At 43.1% G+C, this 18261-nt stretch overlaps 1 protein-coding gene and 1 long non-coding RNA gene across 4 annotated transcripts in view; both read right to left on the bottom strand.

The window, feature by feature from the left end:
• Positions 1–260: 260 nt before the first annotated feature.
• Positions 261–11852, bottom strand: LOC307191971. The gene is made up of 4 exons (XR_013829911.1): positions 11383–11852; positions 11099–11291; positions 2852–2957; positions 261–618 (listed from the first exon to the last, which is right to left on the bottom strand). It is a non-coding gene; the product is annotated as an uncharacterized lncRNA (long non-coding RNA).
• A 2732-nt stretch (positions 11853–14584) lies between these two features.
• Positions 14585–18261, bottom strand: part of LOC307191463 (uncharacterized protein) — a 185922-nt gene continuing 182245 nt past the window's right edge. For all 3 annotated transcript variants that reach the window (XM_079931594.1, XM_079931595.1, XM_079931593.1), the window contains 2 exons: positions 15559–15839; positions 14585–15319 (listed from right to left, as the gene is read on the bottom strand). In XM_079931594.1, coding sequence (XP_079787720.1) covers positions 15173–15319; positions 15559–15839 — 428 coding nt within the window. In that variant the 3' untranslated portion in view covers positions 14585–15172. The remainder of the gene's footprint in view (positions 15320–15558; positions 15840–18261) is intronic.

Genomic DNA, 18261 nt, shown 5'->3' with positions numbered 1-18261 from the left:
AGAAGCTACCCTCCCACATTCCCTTCCCCACTGCCCTGAGGATACTGTAGTGTGTTTTGTGTCCATCACTCCTCTGCTTTATCCAAAGTTTCCTGCCTCTCCCTGAAAGATGTATTTTTAGATCTGCCTCATCATCTTCTTCTTGCAGGATATTACGTTTGTGAGAGTCATCCATGTGGCCACAATTTATTCACTTTCAGGGCTGTATTCCTTGGTACAAATATACTCCAGTGTGTTTTTCCAATCTATTGTTTTTGGGCATCTGCATTGTTTCCAGTTTTTGCTCCTATGAGCATTCATATCCACTAGGAGCATGCAACAGTGTTTCCAGGGTCCTTATGATGAATGACTTTAGAATTTTACTGAATTCTGTACCTATTGAGATGATGTTGTGGTTTTTCTCCTTTCCTCTCTTAATGTGGTAAATTAAAGGAACAATTTTTTTCTAATATTGAACCAATGGTGCATTTCTGGCATAAAACCTACTTGAGAGCTTGTTTGGAGGTTCTAGCAGGGGAGTGCAGCTACTCACATACCCTTGACCGAAAAACAGTCCTCTGTGGGGGAAGGTCATCCTCTTCGACGGAGCATACAGCCTGGCGACGGATGCACATGGAGCTGTGAGGAGGGAAGGGGACACCCGCCTAGGCTGCCAGCTCAGCCGAATCAACCCTGGCGATCAATGGGGTGACAGATGTCGCAGCCAGATCGCCCTCACATCCCATAAACCCTACTTTATCTCTTTGTTGCACAATATGGTTTACTTTTATTTTATTTAGTATTTATAGATCGTGATCCACCTTCACCTAGATTTGGCATCAAGATTACACCAGCATCAATAAATTACTATTTCCTTCTCCCCACCCTCCTTCCCGTCCTTCCTCCTTTCCTTCCTCTCTCTCTCTTTTCTTTTCTTTTTTTTTTAATGCTTCAGAAGAGCTTGTGTAAGAGGACAACCATTTATGTTTTGAAAGGTTGATGGACCTGGAGTTTTTGTTGTTTTTAGCTATTACAAGTAAAGCTGCTATAAACATTTGTGTACAAGTTTTTGTCTGAGCATAAGTTTTTATTTCTCTGGGATAAACTGTTTTAGCCCAGGAGCACAATTGTTGGGTCAAATGGTAGTTGCATATTTAGTTTTTTTAAGAAATTGCTGAACTGTTTTTCAGAGTACTTGTACATTTTATGCTCCCACCAGCAATGTCTGAGCCATCCAGTTTCTCTGCATCCTCAACAGCATTTGGTACTGTCACTATTTTGTATTTTAGCCACTCTGATAGGCTTGTAGCAATATCTCACTGTGGGTTGTTTTTTTTTTTTTTTTTTTGCGGTACGCGGGCCTCTTACTGTTGTGGCCTCTCCTGTTGCGGAGCACAGGCTCCAGACGTGCAGGCTCAGCGGCCATGGCTCACGGGCCCAGCCGCTCCGCGGCATGTGGGATCTTCCCAGACCGGGGCACGAACCCGTGTCCCCTGCATCGGCAGGCGGACTCTCAACCACTGCGCCACCAGGGAAGCCCCTCACTGTGGTTTTAATCTGCATTTTCCTAGTCTAATGCTGTTGTCCATCTTTTCATTTGCTTATTTGCCATCTGTATATCCTTTTTAGTAAAATACCTCTTCATGTTATTTGCCCATGTTCTAATTGATTTGTTTGATATTTTTCTGTTGAGCTTTGAGAGTTCTTCATACATTCTAGATACTAGTTCTTCATTCCACAAATTCAATTGATAACATTTCCCTTATTTTTTGTCATTTTAAGCATCTTCTCATTTCCATCAAGAACCATGAGTAACCATGGGTTACTTTAAAGTATATTCTTTAAAAGTTCAAAAAAAATGGATTTTTAGAAATTATCTTTTTGTCATTTATTTATAACTTAATTTCATGGCGGTCAGTGACTGTGACTTGACTCATACCAATTATTTGAAAGTTTTCAATACTTGCTTTTGGTTTATAATGTGGTCAACTTTCATATATGCTTTCTGTGTGCTTCAGACGAATCTCTATTTTCTGATTATTAGGGATAGTTTTTAAGTTTATCCATTAGATTAAGCTTGTGATGTTCAATTCTTCTGTATTCTAATTGATATTTTTTCTCTGCTTGATTTACCAACCACTGAATGTCTCCCTCAATCATGATCGATTTGATAGTTTCTTTTTATCTTCTATCAATTCTTGTCTTTTGTATTTTGAAGATTTGTTACTGAGTACATACAGGGTCCTGGTGAATTCAATACTTTTAAAAATATGGGGCTTCCCTGCTGGTGCAGTGGGTAAGAATCTGCCTGCCAATGCAGGGGACGTGGGTTCGAGCCCTGGTCCGGGAAGATCCCACATGCCACGGAGCAACCAAGCCTGTGCACCACAACTACTGAGCCTGCGCTCTAGAGCCTGTGAGCCACAGTTACTGAAGCCCGTGCATCTAGAGCCCATGCTCCGCAACAAGGGAAGCCACTGCAAGCCCGCGCATCTCAACGAAGAGTAGCCCTCGCTCGCCGCAACTAGAGAAAGGCTGCACGCAGCAACAAAGACCCAAGGCGGCCAAAAACAAATAAATAAATTAATTAAAATAAAAAATATGTACTAATACTCATTATCTATAGTAATGCCTTTTACCTAAGGTCTGTTTTATCTGGTGCTATTATACTAGCTATCTTTTGGATACCATCTGCCTGTTGTTCCTCAGATTTGTTCTCCCCTCTCTTATGACATGACTTTTCCTCTCTCCCATTTTTAGCTGGAGCCTTGATCTCCTGAGTAAAAACTCAGCAGCTAGGTGTGGCCATGTGACTAATTTCCGGCCAATGAGATGAAAATTTTGGGTTGTTTGACAGCTTTCAAGAACCTACCTTAAGAGGAAGTGCAGGATGTGCCATTTCTTCTTCTTCATCCTTCCTTTATCCTGAATCCTGGAATGCAGATGCTGCCATCTGGGACCATCTGAGACAAGGCTACCTATTGTGAACCAAAAGATAGAAAGAGCCAGAGGCACCCACATAAGGCTAGTTGCTCTCAGGTATTAGTTAACCATTGACAAATCAGTCCATGAGTCCTCAACAGTAAATATGGCCAACAGTTTGAAGGTCAAGCCACAGCTGGTCCATCTCCATGGGCCGATGGCCTGCTTTCCACTCAAAGCCAATGGACCAGACAGAAAGCTCTGGTCCCAGAATCCTCCCTGGGGAACATCAGGCCTGTCTAGTGTCACTGCCCATGTTAGATAGCTCCCAGATGGCATCAGGGCCCTGATGCCCATGAGGTTAGGAATCTGCACAATTCATCCTTCCTGCATTCCTCAAATCTGGTCCAAGCACAACTTTAGTTTTCCAGCAATGTTTGAAGCCTAACATTCTTGACTAAAGCAGAAAATAGGCAAGCAAAATGTCCACTAAGAGTTTTAAAATGTGTTCCCTTGGCTTCCTACTAAATTCTGTTCCAAGTGTATCTTATCACTGACATTCTAAAATTTTAAAATTAGCTATATAGGGCTTCCCTGGTGGCGCAGTGGTTGAGAGTCCGCTTGCTGATGCAGGGGACACGAGTTCATGCCCCAGTCCGGGAAGATCCCACATGCCGCGGAGCAGCTGGGCCTGTGAGCCATGGCCGCTGAGCCTGTGCATCCGGAGCCTGTGCTCCACAATGGGAGAGGCCACAACAGTGAGAGGCCCACGTACCTCAAAAAAAAAAAAATTAGCTATATAGTTTCGCTATATACCCTGCTAATATTGAGCTGAATTGGATTCAGAGATGAGTAGTATAGATACACTGAGTTCATAAAATCTTGCTTCCTAAGTTTCCTGGACAGCTGCTTAAAAATTTAGGTCTGGCCTAACGGTCCTCTAATGGGTAAGTTTTTTCTTTCTTTCATAAGTAGAGAAATAAGGAATTCTGCTAAATTGAAATATAATTTTCTTATACTAATTGCTATAAGTAAAGGGCTACCATTTCTATGACTCTGCCCATGCTCAAAGTCTCTGTGGTGACACCCTGAAAGATTAATAATCTTCTGAAATAATTAGCAAATTAGCTATTTCCTTGTTTCCTTCTCTTGAGGAAAAAAAGTTGAGGCTGATGAAGTTTCCTGTTCCAGTGTCCGAAGGTGTGTGCTTGTAGACAGCACCCTCTCATCACACCTGTGGCTCTCAGGTTTGGGTGTGCATCTGCATTCCCTGGGACGTGGGTTCCCATACCACACTCCTCTAGATTCCCAAAACATACTCCTGTAGATTCAGGAGGCTTAGAGAAGGGTTCAGGTATCTGTATTTTTATTAAGTCCCCAGAAGCTTGTAATGCCTTCCAAGATGAAAAACCAGTGCATTTTCTTCCTGGATTATTCATGCTTCCTCCTTGTCAAGATAGGGAAGGGCAGGAGGGCATGGGGCTGCCACACCAGGTGAGTTCTCCAGGGCTGGTCTGGTGGGTGATAACTGTCATCCTACAGGGGATACCAAAACCAGGGGAGAGGGAAGAACAGCTCAAGTTCACCAAGCTGATAAGAAATCGCCCAACCTGCTGCCAGCACCAATGAGGCCATGACTGGGAAGTCAGGAATCCAGTGGAAGCTAAGAAGCAAAAGCATGGGTCCAAGGGAGAGGCCAGGGCCACTGTGAAGGTCAAGTGTTGTCTTCTACTTGTGGCTAGGGTACAGGTGGGGCAGCTACACCTTAAGCATCAGCATTGTCTTATAGCTGGAGCAGACTCAATCAATCTGTGATTTTTCCAGGAATTATTGACTGAGAAACTGGTGGAGAGAGGAGCTGCCTGAACATAACTACTTGATCTGCTATTGGGTCGGCCAACTCCTTAAGAGGTAATACTTTGGGACCCTGAAAACAGAAGCAGAGGTTGGAATCCTGACTCTGCCATCACCACGCTGTGACCTTGGACAGGCCAAAGTCATCTCCCCAGGGCTGACCAAGTCAGCCCTTGGTCAGTGTTGGTACATTTGAGAGCAGACTCCTCGTGGTTTTGCTTTTTATATTTTTGTGATTCATCACCAAGCTTTAAATACAGTTAGTACCCAAAAAATACCCGTTGAATGAGCAGATTCTAAAAATAATCAAAAGAAAGTAATCAATGTGATGTGATCCATTGATAAACAGCAGGCTTGTCCTGTCTCTGAAACTTAACTCAGCCGTGCTCAGCAAGGCAAGATTTCGAGGCAAATGGATAAATAATGGTGGTAAGGACCTAAAGACTACCTAGTGAACAAATGAATGATTAAATGAATGGATTGTTAAAACTAAATTACTGTGTAGACATTCAGTCACAGGATGCTAAATACCCACATAAAAAATGATGCCAAAAAAGTATGTTTGCTATTAAAAGTCAATAAAATATTTCAGTAAATCCAAATATCTGGATATCTGGGTTAAGGTCATCAAATGACTGATTCTTGACTGAATTTTTCATTTTAATTGAGTCTCTTTTGAGATGGTGTAGCCTGAGTCACTCTTGAGGACACAGTGAAGGAGAAATGCGAGGAGGCATCATGCCCATGGGTAGCCTTGGACTGTCTCGTGAGTTCAAGTTGCAAAGAGAATTTCAATGTCACCACAGTCATTGCAGGTTCACAGTGAAGGGATCATTTCAGAGTTTCTATTTTTAGATTCCATCATAGTAAAATAGGGCTTTGAAGTTTTCCAAGACCTTTATCTCATAGTTTTTAATTAAGGAGAACTGCATTATCACTGAAGTATATAATCTTCTCGGAGCTATAAAGTCCAGCTGATGGCCAATTACATTTTAATCTATTTAATGAAATTTCCTAATAAAATATCTGATCAATGAATATTTGTATTGTGCACGCTTTACACTAATACATGGTGACATAAATGCCTAGTCAGAGGTGCGTGTGTGCTTGCATACATCAGTACTGTTCAGGCTTTTCAGCCTTATAGATTTATACCCAATTTGCTTTCAATGTTTCCTGCATTTTTTGAGCAAAATCCCTTGTTCAGTTTAAATTTCTAATATTCAAATTTATATCTAGATGTTAGTAACCAGAGGGACATTATTTAGCCACCGCTATGTATTTTACATGCAGATTTTTATGGAGTTGCACTAAACCAACCATTGCAATATATGGTGTGCCAATTTGTTGCTGGTTTTTTTTTCAGTATATTAACTACAGAATTGTAAAATGAAAGAGGCGAGAATTTCTCACCCCAGTCCATGAGTTGTATGTGGCAGTTCAAAAAGCCCAGGAGTTCTGCCAGCAACTCAACTGAATCCGAACATTTCTCTCCTTAGGATGCTACATTTTGTGCAGTGTTTTTCTCTAACCCTGGGAAGGGACGATTAAATAAATAATGAATAAACATGTCTCATTGAAGGGACTTTGACGTTTCATCTAAGTTTACACGTTAATTAAGATTGTTCTAGTCCCCCCCAAAGGGTATTTTTTTTCTTTTGAGCAACTAGACTGAAATATAGTATAAAAGCGTATGAACATTCTGTTAAATGCACAGATTTAACCCAGCCGTTTTGCTTCTAATCATTATTAATTGCCTCCAGTGGTGGGCATTAATTTCCCTATTGCAGCAACATGCATCTTGAGCTTGGGCATATCCTAATACATCAAACGGGACAGGTGATATAATTCAGTTGGTCACAGCTGGAAAGGAGACAGCCACCCACATGCAGGCAGTCTGTCAACCTTAGTTACACTGCAGACACCACCACAGCCTCTGAAACAACGTTGTACATTTATCTCTGGGGATAACGTTACATGAAGTATGGCCGCTTGGTTCATCCTATTTAATCTGTTATTGTCTTAGCGACTACAAGAATCAAACAGTTGAAACTCAAAACTCTGAATTTGTTCCTAGCCATTGGAGGGGGAGAAAATGGAGACAAATGGTCAAACTCATGGTTCCGATGAAGTGATAAGTGCTTGGTTCAGTGTGGATTATATCTGAAGATAGATGTCATCACAGGATGTAGGGTGAGCCGCTAGTAATGTTTACTGTGATGTGATTTCAGGGTCCTGCCCTGCTCCGTGGACCTTTAGGAGATCTTGACAAGTTGCTCATAGTACCTTGTGTTTATACAAGACTGGCTCTTTGGAACGAAGTTATTAGCTTTGTTATCCTCAAAGATTAGCTCAAAGCTTCTCAGTGGTAACACAGAAAAAAGAGGTAGGGTGGGTATTAGAGTCGATTGGCTGAGAGAAATGAGACGATGATGAGGCTGTGTTGAATTATGAGCCAACATCAAAGCTGCAACTAGGACTCAAGGCCAAATGTTGGCCCTTGAGTCTGGCTCTCCCTGAAGAGGTACTTCCTCTTCCTCTGCAGGATTCATTCTAAGTAAGAGAAATGCAAATCAAAACCACAATGAGATATCATCTCACACCCATTAGGATGGCCACTATCAGTAAGTGTTGGCAAGGATGTGGAGAAATCGGAACACTTGAGCACTGCTGGTGGGAATGTAAAATGGTGCAGCCGCTACGGCGAACAATATGGTAGTCCCTCAAAAAATTAAAAATAGAGCTACCATATATACAGCAATTCCACTTCTAGGTACATATCTGAAAGAATTGAGAGCAGGATCTCTAAGAGATATTTATACATCTATGTTCAAAGCAGCGTTATTTACAGTAGCCAGGAGCCGGAAGCAACCAAATGTCCATCGACAGACGAATGAATAAAGAAAACGTGGTACTATATAAATACAATGGAATACTACAGCCTTTAAATACGCAGCCTTTAAAAGGAAGGAAATCCTGTCACAGGCTACAACATGGATGAGCCTTGAAGACGTTATGCTAAGTAAAAGCTGCAAAAGGACGAATGCTGAATGCTCCCCCTCATATGAAGTATCTAAAGTCAAAGTCATAGAAACAGAAAGTACAAAGGGTAGGGAAGGGGAATGGGAATTCCTGTTCAGTGGGTATAGAGTTTCAGTTTTGCAAGATGAAAACATTCTAGAGATCTTTTGCACAGCATCATGAATGTAACTTACTACTAAACTGTACACTTAAAATGGTTAAGATGGTAAATTTAATGTTATGTGGTTTTCACCACAATACAAAATACATATAGACAGATATATAAATCGAGAAGTCTAGAGGAATACCCACACAGTGTTTACAGTGTTAGAATTATGGGAATATTTTCTAATTTTTTTGTTCTCATATACCTATATTTGTAATTTTTCTCTACAATGATATATATTGGAATTCTGTCCAGAAGTTAGTTTATCATAGTAACTACCTTTTCTAAAAATAGCCCCAGGCCCACAGGTGTCTTGCCCAAGGACACAGAGAGTCAGCAGCAAACCAGGAGGAATGTTGAGTCATTTGCTCACCCAGCAAGGTGGGTAAACACGCAAGTATGCTCCTGTCTTGCTCCACATCCAGGGACGTAAATTATTTCACAGTAGGATTCGCTGGACATTCTCTACCAAGGCATTCTTAGGATTTTCTTTACCACCACCCAGCGCCCCATCTGCCCAGAGTCAGCTCAAGTAAAACCTCCCAGTGGGATGCCGCTCATCACGGAACTTCCTCTCATCTCTCTTTTTGCATTTACCATATCCTGCCTTGTTAATAGTTCTTTGTGAACCTGTTTTCTCTTTCTCATTAGATGATAAACTCTTTGAGGGTAAGATCCATGTTTGCTGCATTTGTGTATCTCCAAACACAGTGTCTACTCATGGCGACCCCTGGAGGGGTAGCTGCTAAATGAATGACAATGAATGAACAAATCAGTGAGTGAATCAATGAATGACATGATCACTGAACTCTCAATGAGCAAATCAACAAATCAAGTCAGCTAGGACAAAATTTTTCCCACGAGTTCTGGATTGGTTCTTATTTTATCCAAAGCAGCAATCCTTATCCTCAAAACTTCTTTTTGATCAAGGAATTTTTATTCTTTGTACTTAATAAGAATTATAAAAAGAATTATAGTAATAATTATAACTATGTCATCTCAGCCCCACATTTTAAATAATATGAATCCATTTTTACCTCAATAAAGGCAAATTTTCATTGTTAAATTTGCTTTAGCAGGGAATCTCAGAGTTTTATACAAAGACAGGATATATGCTTTATAAAAATGGTTTTATCATGTCTCCAACCTGGTCCCTGGGGAAAAGTTACAGGTGGGTCCTATTTTGTATATTAGAGATGTCTTTTTGTGTAAATAAATTTTTCATAAATCAAATTATAGTTGGGATATCATAGGGGCACCATTATTTCAATGGAACTTTCCAGAAGGGTTCTATAAAAACAAGCTTTGCAAAGCAAGTAACCAGACATCATTTGTACTGTTTGTAAACTTTGCTATATAAGATTTTCTAAAAGTGCAGCATGAGGTTTTATCCAATGGTTTTGGCATTAGGTTAAAAAAAAGGTAGCAAAATACATTCGCAGCCTCTGCGCGTAAGGCGTACATAAGTCTAACCACCACAAAGAATCAGGATTCTGTAAGACAGATCCCAGGCTTGCGGTGACTGTCACTCTTTCCTTGCTTTCATCTCCCCCGCCTTTCCAGAGGAGATTCTTGCAGGATCCAGGCCTGAGCACCGCTTTCTTCCAGGGCTTCCACCACAGCTGTTTATTTTTCTCTCATTCTGTTTTCTCTTGGAAGACTCTGAACTCCCCCTGAAAAGCCGGCCTCAAACGTCTTTGTCAACTTTAACTAGAGGGCCTGGCTGGCTTTTGCAAGAGTCCCTCCCTGCAAGATTCACTGTCCCTTGCCTGCCTGCGAGGAGGTCTGGCCACGATGCTTGGACTGCTTTTCACTCACACGGAGGTGAGATTCGCAGCCAGGCGGGCGATGATGGGCTTCAGATGGCAGATAGGCCGTGTGCCGCCAGCACCGCCTCAGACGTGGAGCTCCTCTGGGGTTGCTGTCAGGGACTCACACAGGACATTTTTGTTATCTAGGCAGAATGTGTGTCTGGGTTAAACTGTCAGTGTCACCGTGTCAGCGAGTTCTCTGCTGAGCCCGAGACAGGCCTTCCCTATCAGTGATGGCTACAGCAGGCTGGGATCAGCTGCCTCTCCAACCAGCCTGCTTTTTGCAGCATCACAGGCAGCCGCCAGGAGTGGGATCAGCATTCTCTCTGAGTTTGCAAGGGAACAAAGACTACTCCGAAAGACTCACGTGGAGGAAAAAGCATGATAAGATGTTCTGTGACTACAGAGACGCCTTTTGCAACCACGTACAGTCATGCTGTTAATTAAAAGAGTTAAACTTGGAAGTTAGACTTTGATGCAATGTGTTGTTTCCATTCTTGGAAATACAGTCACGAGGAGCTAATAAATAATCCATGAATGCTCATCTTTTTAAGTCATTTCAAAGGGATGAAGTCGGCCTGGATAATTGTAAATGCAATGGCTCAAGCCCAACTCCATTAAAATGGAAAGGTGTGAACTGATTAGACACTCAGCTGCTTTTGATAGAAGTCTTAAATTCAAATGCCACATCATTTGTTTTTAGCAAATGGAGTAATTACAATAATATTTTCTTCATTTTTAAGGTCAGATCTCCTAAAGTCTACGTGCCTGTGCCTTATTTAAATGCAGCCATAATAATTTTCCCTCCATTTGTTAATTAAATGTGTAGGTAGCTTAAAGGTAACATCCACCCTTATTTTCTCTGGAGGGGAAATAAATAAATATTCCAGGTGTCTAGCTCCAAGTTTGGAGGGGAGAGTTATAATGCTATTTCATTTCAGATATTATTAGTGAAATGGAAATTAACCTGATTTTCCACCCTAGTAACCCTATTCTTGCTGAGAAAGATAGCTTTTGTTTAAAGCGAAGGTGTTTTCCTCCTGCTGTAGCTTCTCAAACCTATTGTGATCTGAATTTTTTTTTAATTGATAAAGGATTCATTAAGTGGTGAAGTCAATACTTTTTAATATTCTTGTAGCATCAATGCCCAAAGCAAATTTTGTAAATACTTACCTCTTGTGGGAATTGCAGTATGTTAACAAATATGTATTTTTCTAGGATTTTGATAAATACCCGAGAAGTTTTTTATAAGGGAAAACTAAACAAGATTTTATTGTTTCAACTGGGCCTGGCATTTTAAATGAGCCCCCCAAAACCACAAAAAACAAAACTGATCTCTGCTTACTATAAATTAAAAGGTTTCCTTTTGCCTCCTTCCTCCTGGCTGTCGGGGAGTTAAGCTCCGGAAGTCAGTCGCTGTACAGAAGTGATGAAACCGGAAGCAATCAATTTGCTCAGGAAGGGCAAGTCTGGTTACAACTGGGTCCAGAAATCTCCAGATGCACCCCTCTTCTGTACTGTCAAAATATTTAAATTTCCTGCAAGCAAGCAGTTGGTCAGTCTACTTTCAGGATTGTAGCAAAACAAAAGAATTAATAAAAGGATTCAACAAAACCAGGTAATACAGACCAGAAAGGAAACCATCGATTCAGCTGGCTTGGTCCCTGGGCAGAGTTCTAACCAGGTCTAGCAGGATTCCTGGAGTGTCCCTTCCAAAATATCTATTTGCAGCGATTCTGATTCCAGGGTCCACGGGAGCCAGGTGTCTGTCCTCTGGTGATGATGGTGTGCAACGCTGGGGAGGGATCACTCAAGTTTTATTATTCATCTGTTTATGTACTAGAAAGAAAATGTAGGGCTGAGGGTGGGGGTGAAGAATACACTTGGAAATATTTAACCCATGCTAACAAAAGCTGGAGAGAGGCAGCTCTGTGACAGACATGGCCCCCGACCCCGAGAGTGGGTCTGTGTTCGAGTCCTCCCCATCTTAGCTGGGCAAACTTGGACCCTCAATTTATCTTCTCCAAGATTCAGCTTTCTCATATGTAAAACAGGACAATCTATTACCTCCTTCATTAAATTTAGGAGAATTAAATGAGTTAACAAATGTAAAATGAAGGCAATTAACAATGTTTAGTACATAGTGAGTGCTAAGCCATTATTATTTATAGATCTGTAGACCTCCTTAAAAAAACAAGGTCTACAGAACTGGAAAGGATTTTAAAGGTGTTCAAATCCAGCCCTCCCTCCAGCATCTCACGCACATCCCATTGGAAACTTGAATGTGTTGGCTTATTGATTATGGAAGACATGTTTAGACAGCAGGGAGAGAAGACTAGCTTGAGGAAAGGCTTGGAGATAACCTTGACAAAGAATTTTGAATGTCACTGTAATCAACAAGGGAACTGGTTAAGGTAAAGTTTCCTTCATGGGTGTTACATGTTCCAAGCATCAATTTGAGACCTGACCTGACTGCTGGGCGTAGAACACATGGAAAGGTAGTACGTAGCAGGGGTGTGAGGTCAGGTGGCCTTGACCTGGGAAGGAGGTGGGGGTCGGCAGTGAGACTGGAAGGAAAGAGCGAGGTGTGAGGGTGACTCTGAAGTTTAAAGAACAAGTTGAAGGGCTGGAGGGTGAGACAGAATGTGGGATTGAGGGTTCTGTGTTCTGAGTCCAAAGAGAATTTTGTGCAGGCCCTGGTGATGAAAATTTCTGCCGGAATTTTTAAGGTTGTGCTCTCCTTTTAGCTTTGTAATAATTTGATTGTACTCATCTGTGTTCCACAGGCAGGATATTTATTACCTCTGTGTAGGTTCACATAACTGAATTCTGTATGTATGGGAGTGTAATAAAAAGCAGCTGGTGTTTATTGAATACTCACTGTGTGTATGCCAGGTACTAAATTAACTTCCTTAGTTCTCACAGCAACCCTGAGAGGTGGATACTATCCTTTTCCCCATTTCACAGATGGGGAAACTAAGGCACTGAGAGGTCAAATGGCTTTTTGAAAGCTACTCACTGAGTAAGTGGGGAAGCGGGGATTTGAGCCCAGGCAGCATGCCTCCAGAAATCTGGTCCTCGACCCCTGGGAAGGGATGAACACTACGCAATCTTCCCAAGGTCACAGCTGAATGGTGATCACATTGGGATTCAAACCCAGGTCAGATGCCAAAGCCCAGGCTCTTTCCTTGATTCCCCAGCCGACCCCAGAGACGACATTAGCAATTCAAAGACCAGGTTCAATCACTGCTTGGGGGTAAAAGTTGTCCAGGGTTCAGAGAAGCAATTTTGCAGTGAACCAGGGTGACACTAAGCAGAGTTTTCTCTTCCTAGAATATAAAACTTGTATGAAAGGAGGCACTTTCAAAAAAAGATTTTTCTTAGATTTTCTTTGCACATTAAGTTGATAATTACATATAGGAGTTGATAATTACAAAAGGAGGGCACTGATAAACACCAAACCATTGTCTTGCAGGGGGATTGGGTGGGGTGGGTGAGAATGAGAGCCTTTTGGAGTTTGGGTCATGTAAAAGGGAATTTTTCACATTTTCCCCTATGTCCGTACTATATCGTTTGAATCTTTTATAATGATATTGTATTCATGTATTAATTTTCAAATTTAAAAATGAATTTTAAAAAATATATAGAAACAGAAACTTCAGGTTTTTAGGCAGAAATAAGGAAGTCCTAGTTATCCAATACTATAAACACATTTTTACAATTAGTGTTATGCAGGCAAGGAAATAATTCCAGTGTAACTAAATAGTATCTCTGTATGTCTGTGTGTGTCCACAGATATACATGGGCAGGGCACCTCACCAGGATGGCAGGCCGCAGCTGTATATAGCAGGGCAACTAATTATCCCTCAGTCACTAAAGGAAGAATTTCACAAAAGCTTTATAGATTCCAGGAAGCAAATCTGCAAAACTTGGTAAATGTAGAAGAAATGATCCAGTATTGAGATAAGGCATCTAACCTTAAAAGATTTTTTGAAAAAAGGCAACCAACAGTTAAGTGCCCACTGTCTATTGCCGGGTTTCTCCTGGCTGCACCCCACAACTTCACACCTCTAGTAACAGGGCTCCCCTGATATGCCGAGGCATGACAGAGTTTCCAATTGAAACTCACTTGTAATTTATTGTTCTTCTCACATCAGTTTGCAAGGAAGGGAGCACAGCAGAGAGACATGCATCCTGTACGCCCAAGACAGTCTGGTTGATCTCTTCTGTTCTACCTATTATTAATAGCACCCTCCCACCTTCACTCAGTATCTGATTTTGATTGATCAGCCATATGGTCATTGTAGGCTAGAGCAAAGCCTGTATCTTGCCAGGTCCAAAGGAGAGAGCAGCCCATTCGTCCTTGTGCACAGCAGCCGTGGTGCCTTCCTGGTCTTGCTGTCTCTGAGCAGTCCTCTTATCTCAACTTGGGTCCCCTGTCTTTTCCATCCCTCCTTCCATTTCCTTTGCTTAAAGCTAAAACCAGCTTTACTAGTCCCAGAATCCCACCTCTCCCCGTTGACCTTCTCAAGGCCATTGAAGCTTCACACTGTAGCTCCAGCTTTAGGTGAGTTCCCAGATGAAGGGGAGAGAGGAACTGAGGTCCCAGGACACCACAGCAACATCTGACAAGTTAAGCTACTTCCTAGAGTGGGAATGAAACTAAGGGTGTGGAGAAGACATTAGACCTACCTTTGATACCAACATACCACGCAAATAAGCAGTTATGGGCTTGGAATCTGATAAATTTAAAAAAAAAAGAAAACAAAACACACATGCATGTACAACTCTCCCTCCCTCTCTCTCTCTCTCTCTCTCTCTCTCTCTCTCTCTCACACACACACACACACACACACACACACACACACACACAGGAAGACATGCTTTTAGAATGGTAAGTGCTTCCAAAAAATAAAAAGACTGGGCATCGCTCTGGGGTTTCTCTGGGAGGCAGCATCTGCTGTGGGTAGGACCTCCAGCTCGGGATTCAGACACATCTTAGCTTACAGTCCAGCTCAGCCATTTACTAACTATGTCAGCCAGTTTTATTATCTGTACAATGGGAATAATAAAAGCATCAAAGCATTGTTTTGAAGTTTTGAAGATTAATATGATCGTGGGGTTAAAGTAACCACAGTAATGAGTCAATAAATGTTAGCGAGTATTGCTGCTATTATAGATACACTACTGACAATGTCATGATAAAGAGACATTGTGACCTTATCAAAATATGTTACTGGAGCATAGTACATGCTGCATAAATGTTAACTGTTATTATTATTACAATGGTTAGTTCAGCCTGTGTAACAATCTATCATTACAATGGCAAGAAATTGCCAATCTGATTCTTGACGGCGGGTTTGCCATCCTTTGCTGCCACCTTGGTTTCCTCTCGTGTGAGGGCTGCTGAATACCGGCGTTATGTCAAATCTGGTCTTTCCGGTGGCGTCTCCAAGGCTCCCCGCCCAGCCGCAAATATACAAGAAGCCTCGTAGTCAATGCCTTCACTACAATTCTCCAGAATTCTCCTAGCCCGGCCTGCAAAATTTCCAGTAGAGTTTCTGATCTAAAATGAGAGGCAAGGTAGGTCATGGGGTACTTTAACCCTAAGGAGGTTTTCCCCACTGGCCATTTTTACAGCATCATACTTAAGGAGGACCCTTTCTGAGGGCAATTATTCTGTTTGTTTCACAGTTTGGTGGCACAAACAGTAGTGTTTTTCTATTGAAAAATGAAGGCTCTAAAATTAGATGGTGGCCGTAAATTTTTTATGGGTGCCCTGCACCGTTCATACCCTCGCTTTACCTCCTGTGCTCCACTCAGCTGGGACGGCTCCAAGCTGCCAGCCTGATTTGCGGTCAGTTCTACTCGCTGAGAAGCAGCGGCCGATGGCACTGAACGCTGGGCAGGGCAGGAGACCCAGGCCCCTTTACAGGCATCATCTCCAGCTGCGTCCACCGTCATGGGGAAGCCCTTCTCTCTTGGCCTCCTTAGACCCCAGCTGCCTGGGGTCAAGTCCAGCTCTCCACTTTCCAGCTGTGTCACCCTGGATAATGGCTTGACCTCTGTGAGCCGCTGTTCCTCACCTGTAAAGTGAGAATAACAATGAGACTCGCCTCCCACGGTGCTGAAAATGAAATGAGATCGTGTTCGAGAAAGCTCTAGGCATCCACAGTGATTCCTCCTAAGCGCCCACTTTATCATGGAGCAGACTGGCATTTCCTGAGCAGACTGGCATTTCCTGAGCACCTGTTCTGGGTCACCCCCGTGCCAGGTGCTCACTTGGGCTATCTCGTTGAAACTCTGCCACCCTGAAGGGCAGCCACTGTCATCCCGCGTACGTGTGAGGGAACGAGTTTCAGGGGTAAGGTCCCCTCTCTTTGGACCCACAGGGGATGAGAGTGCAACACCAACTCGGCCTGTCTGATTTCAGGGTCTTACTTCTCCTACCACACCCACCATGCAGAGGCTTCATAAATAGCACATCTCTGGGGCTCAGGGCCTGTAGACAGTGACCTTTGCTTGGCTGTGGGTCCTTTCCCACGAGCAGCCCTGCAGGGTCTGCCTCAGGCTCTGTGGTTCCGTGCAGCCATTTGCTAAGCAGGATGTGAGGTGTGGGGCGTTCGCTTACCAGCCTGGCTTATCTGCTTTGGGGCAGGGCCTTCCTGGCTCTGGCCTTGTGGGTTCATGATTTGGCATAATTACGGTGACCACAATGACACCAGTGGCTTTGCTGAGGAGCCTCCCAGGCCAGGAGCCTGAGAGGAAGCAGGATGGGGCCTTGGTTTAGATTTCAAAGGCTGGAGATAAAGGGGTGTGTTCCCCAGCTTCCCACCTGGTTCTATCTCAGAAAAGCAGCTCTTGATTCTTTTGGTTCTCCCATTATTTCACGAACTGAAAACTGAAAGAAAATGATTTTTCCCTCTATCAAACCTGTTTCACTCTCTATTACAAATGACAGTTCTAGGGACTGTCGTCCAGTTACTGTTTTCCACCTGTATAGGTCAGCTGCTGGTGGGCTTCCTGGCAGCCACTCCCTCCTCTTCTGTCCCCATCTGAATTTTCCTCTGTGGCGTCACTGCTTCTCTTCTCTCAGCCCTTGAGCTTCGGGTAGCACCGCTCACCCCAGGCTCAAGGGCACACCATGTGACTCAGCCCCAGCCAATCAGAGCATTGCATTCCACTGACCACAGGATTGGTCCAGGACTAGGCACTGGCCCACTGAGATGGAGAGATACTTTTGCCAGGACTTCTCAAAAAATCATTTTTAATTGCTTACCATCAACAGAGCAAACAAAGAAAATTTTCATCCACATTTGCATACGTCCTGACATACCACTGGGTACCCCTAGAGGTACATGGCCCCATTTTGAGAAGCACAGTCCTACAGGCAAATTCCAAACTCCTGCGTACTCCGTATAAAGGTCTTCACAATTTATTGCAAACTCATCTCTTCAGCCCCATCTCTTGCCACACTGAGTTTCTTGCCATTTCTGGAACAAGCCCTGCTCTTCCACTCCTCTGGGTCTTTGTACCAACTGTTCCCCTTGTCTAGAATGCACTTCCCCCTCCTATGCCTAGAAAACTCTACCCATGCTTCTCTCTAGATCCACGTCAGATGTCGCCTCCTCAGGAAGTTTTTCACTTCCCAGATTTTTAGCTTCTTTCTCCTCAGCTAGACACATATCTTAACCTGGGCTTGTGTGATTCTCCCTTCCTCACTGGGCTATAAGCACACCCCTAAGCACCTCTGTATATCCAGAGCTAACACAGGGCCTGAATAAAGGCTTATTGGATGGGTGGATGGACAGACCAATGGACAGATGGACCATTGTGCTTAGAAAAACCAGCTCCCACACCTGCCACAGCATCCCGGCCCAGCTGGCATCCCTGTCCGGTCACAGTGACGGTTGAATAACATACAACCTGGTTCTTACACGGGTATAATTCTATTTATTAATTGCCAATTTCATAACAATCCATTTCACTGTCTATGCCTGTTAAACTCTTGAATGCTTTATAAGGAAAGGAAAACAGGGCCAGTTGCCCTTTTCCCTTAGTCTACCTGCTTCCTGACGGCAACCAGGGCAGGAGTCACTCTTCGTGCTGTGGCAGAAACTGGCTACCTGCCCACCCACCCCGTTTCCTTTCCTCTTGGGCACACAGCTCAATTATATTTCCCAGCCTCTCTTGAAGTTAGGTGTGACCATGTGACCATTCCAGCCAACGGAACATGGATGAAAGTGATAGATACAATTGCCAAGTCTGGCCCATGAAAACCACCCATGTGAGATCCTGTGTGCTCTTTCCCCAACTCCTGGTTGGAAGTGAGAGGGCTCTGAGGTCCCCAGGGGGGTAATAGAGAGTCAATATGGAAGACACCAGGTTCCTGACTCACCGTGTGGAGAGCCACTACAGACATCCACATTGGACTGGGTTGTAAATAAGAAATGTCATTTTATACTCCTAACTCAGTGATGTGCTGGAGCTGGCTTATTCTGACTTGTG

Source organism: Stenella coeruleoalba (genome assembly GCF_951394435.1).
Source record: "Stenella coeruleoalba genome assembly, chromosome: 9".
NCBI classification, from domain to species: Eukaryota; Metazoa; Chordata; class Mammalia; order Artiodactyla; family Delphinidae; genus Stenella; species Stenella coeruleoalba.
This window is presented reverse-complemented; position numbering and strand designations above follow the sequence as displayed.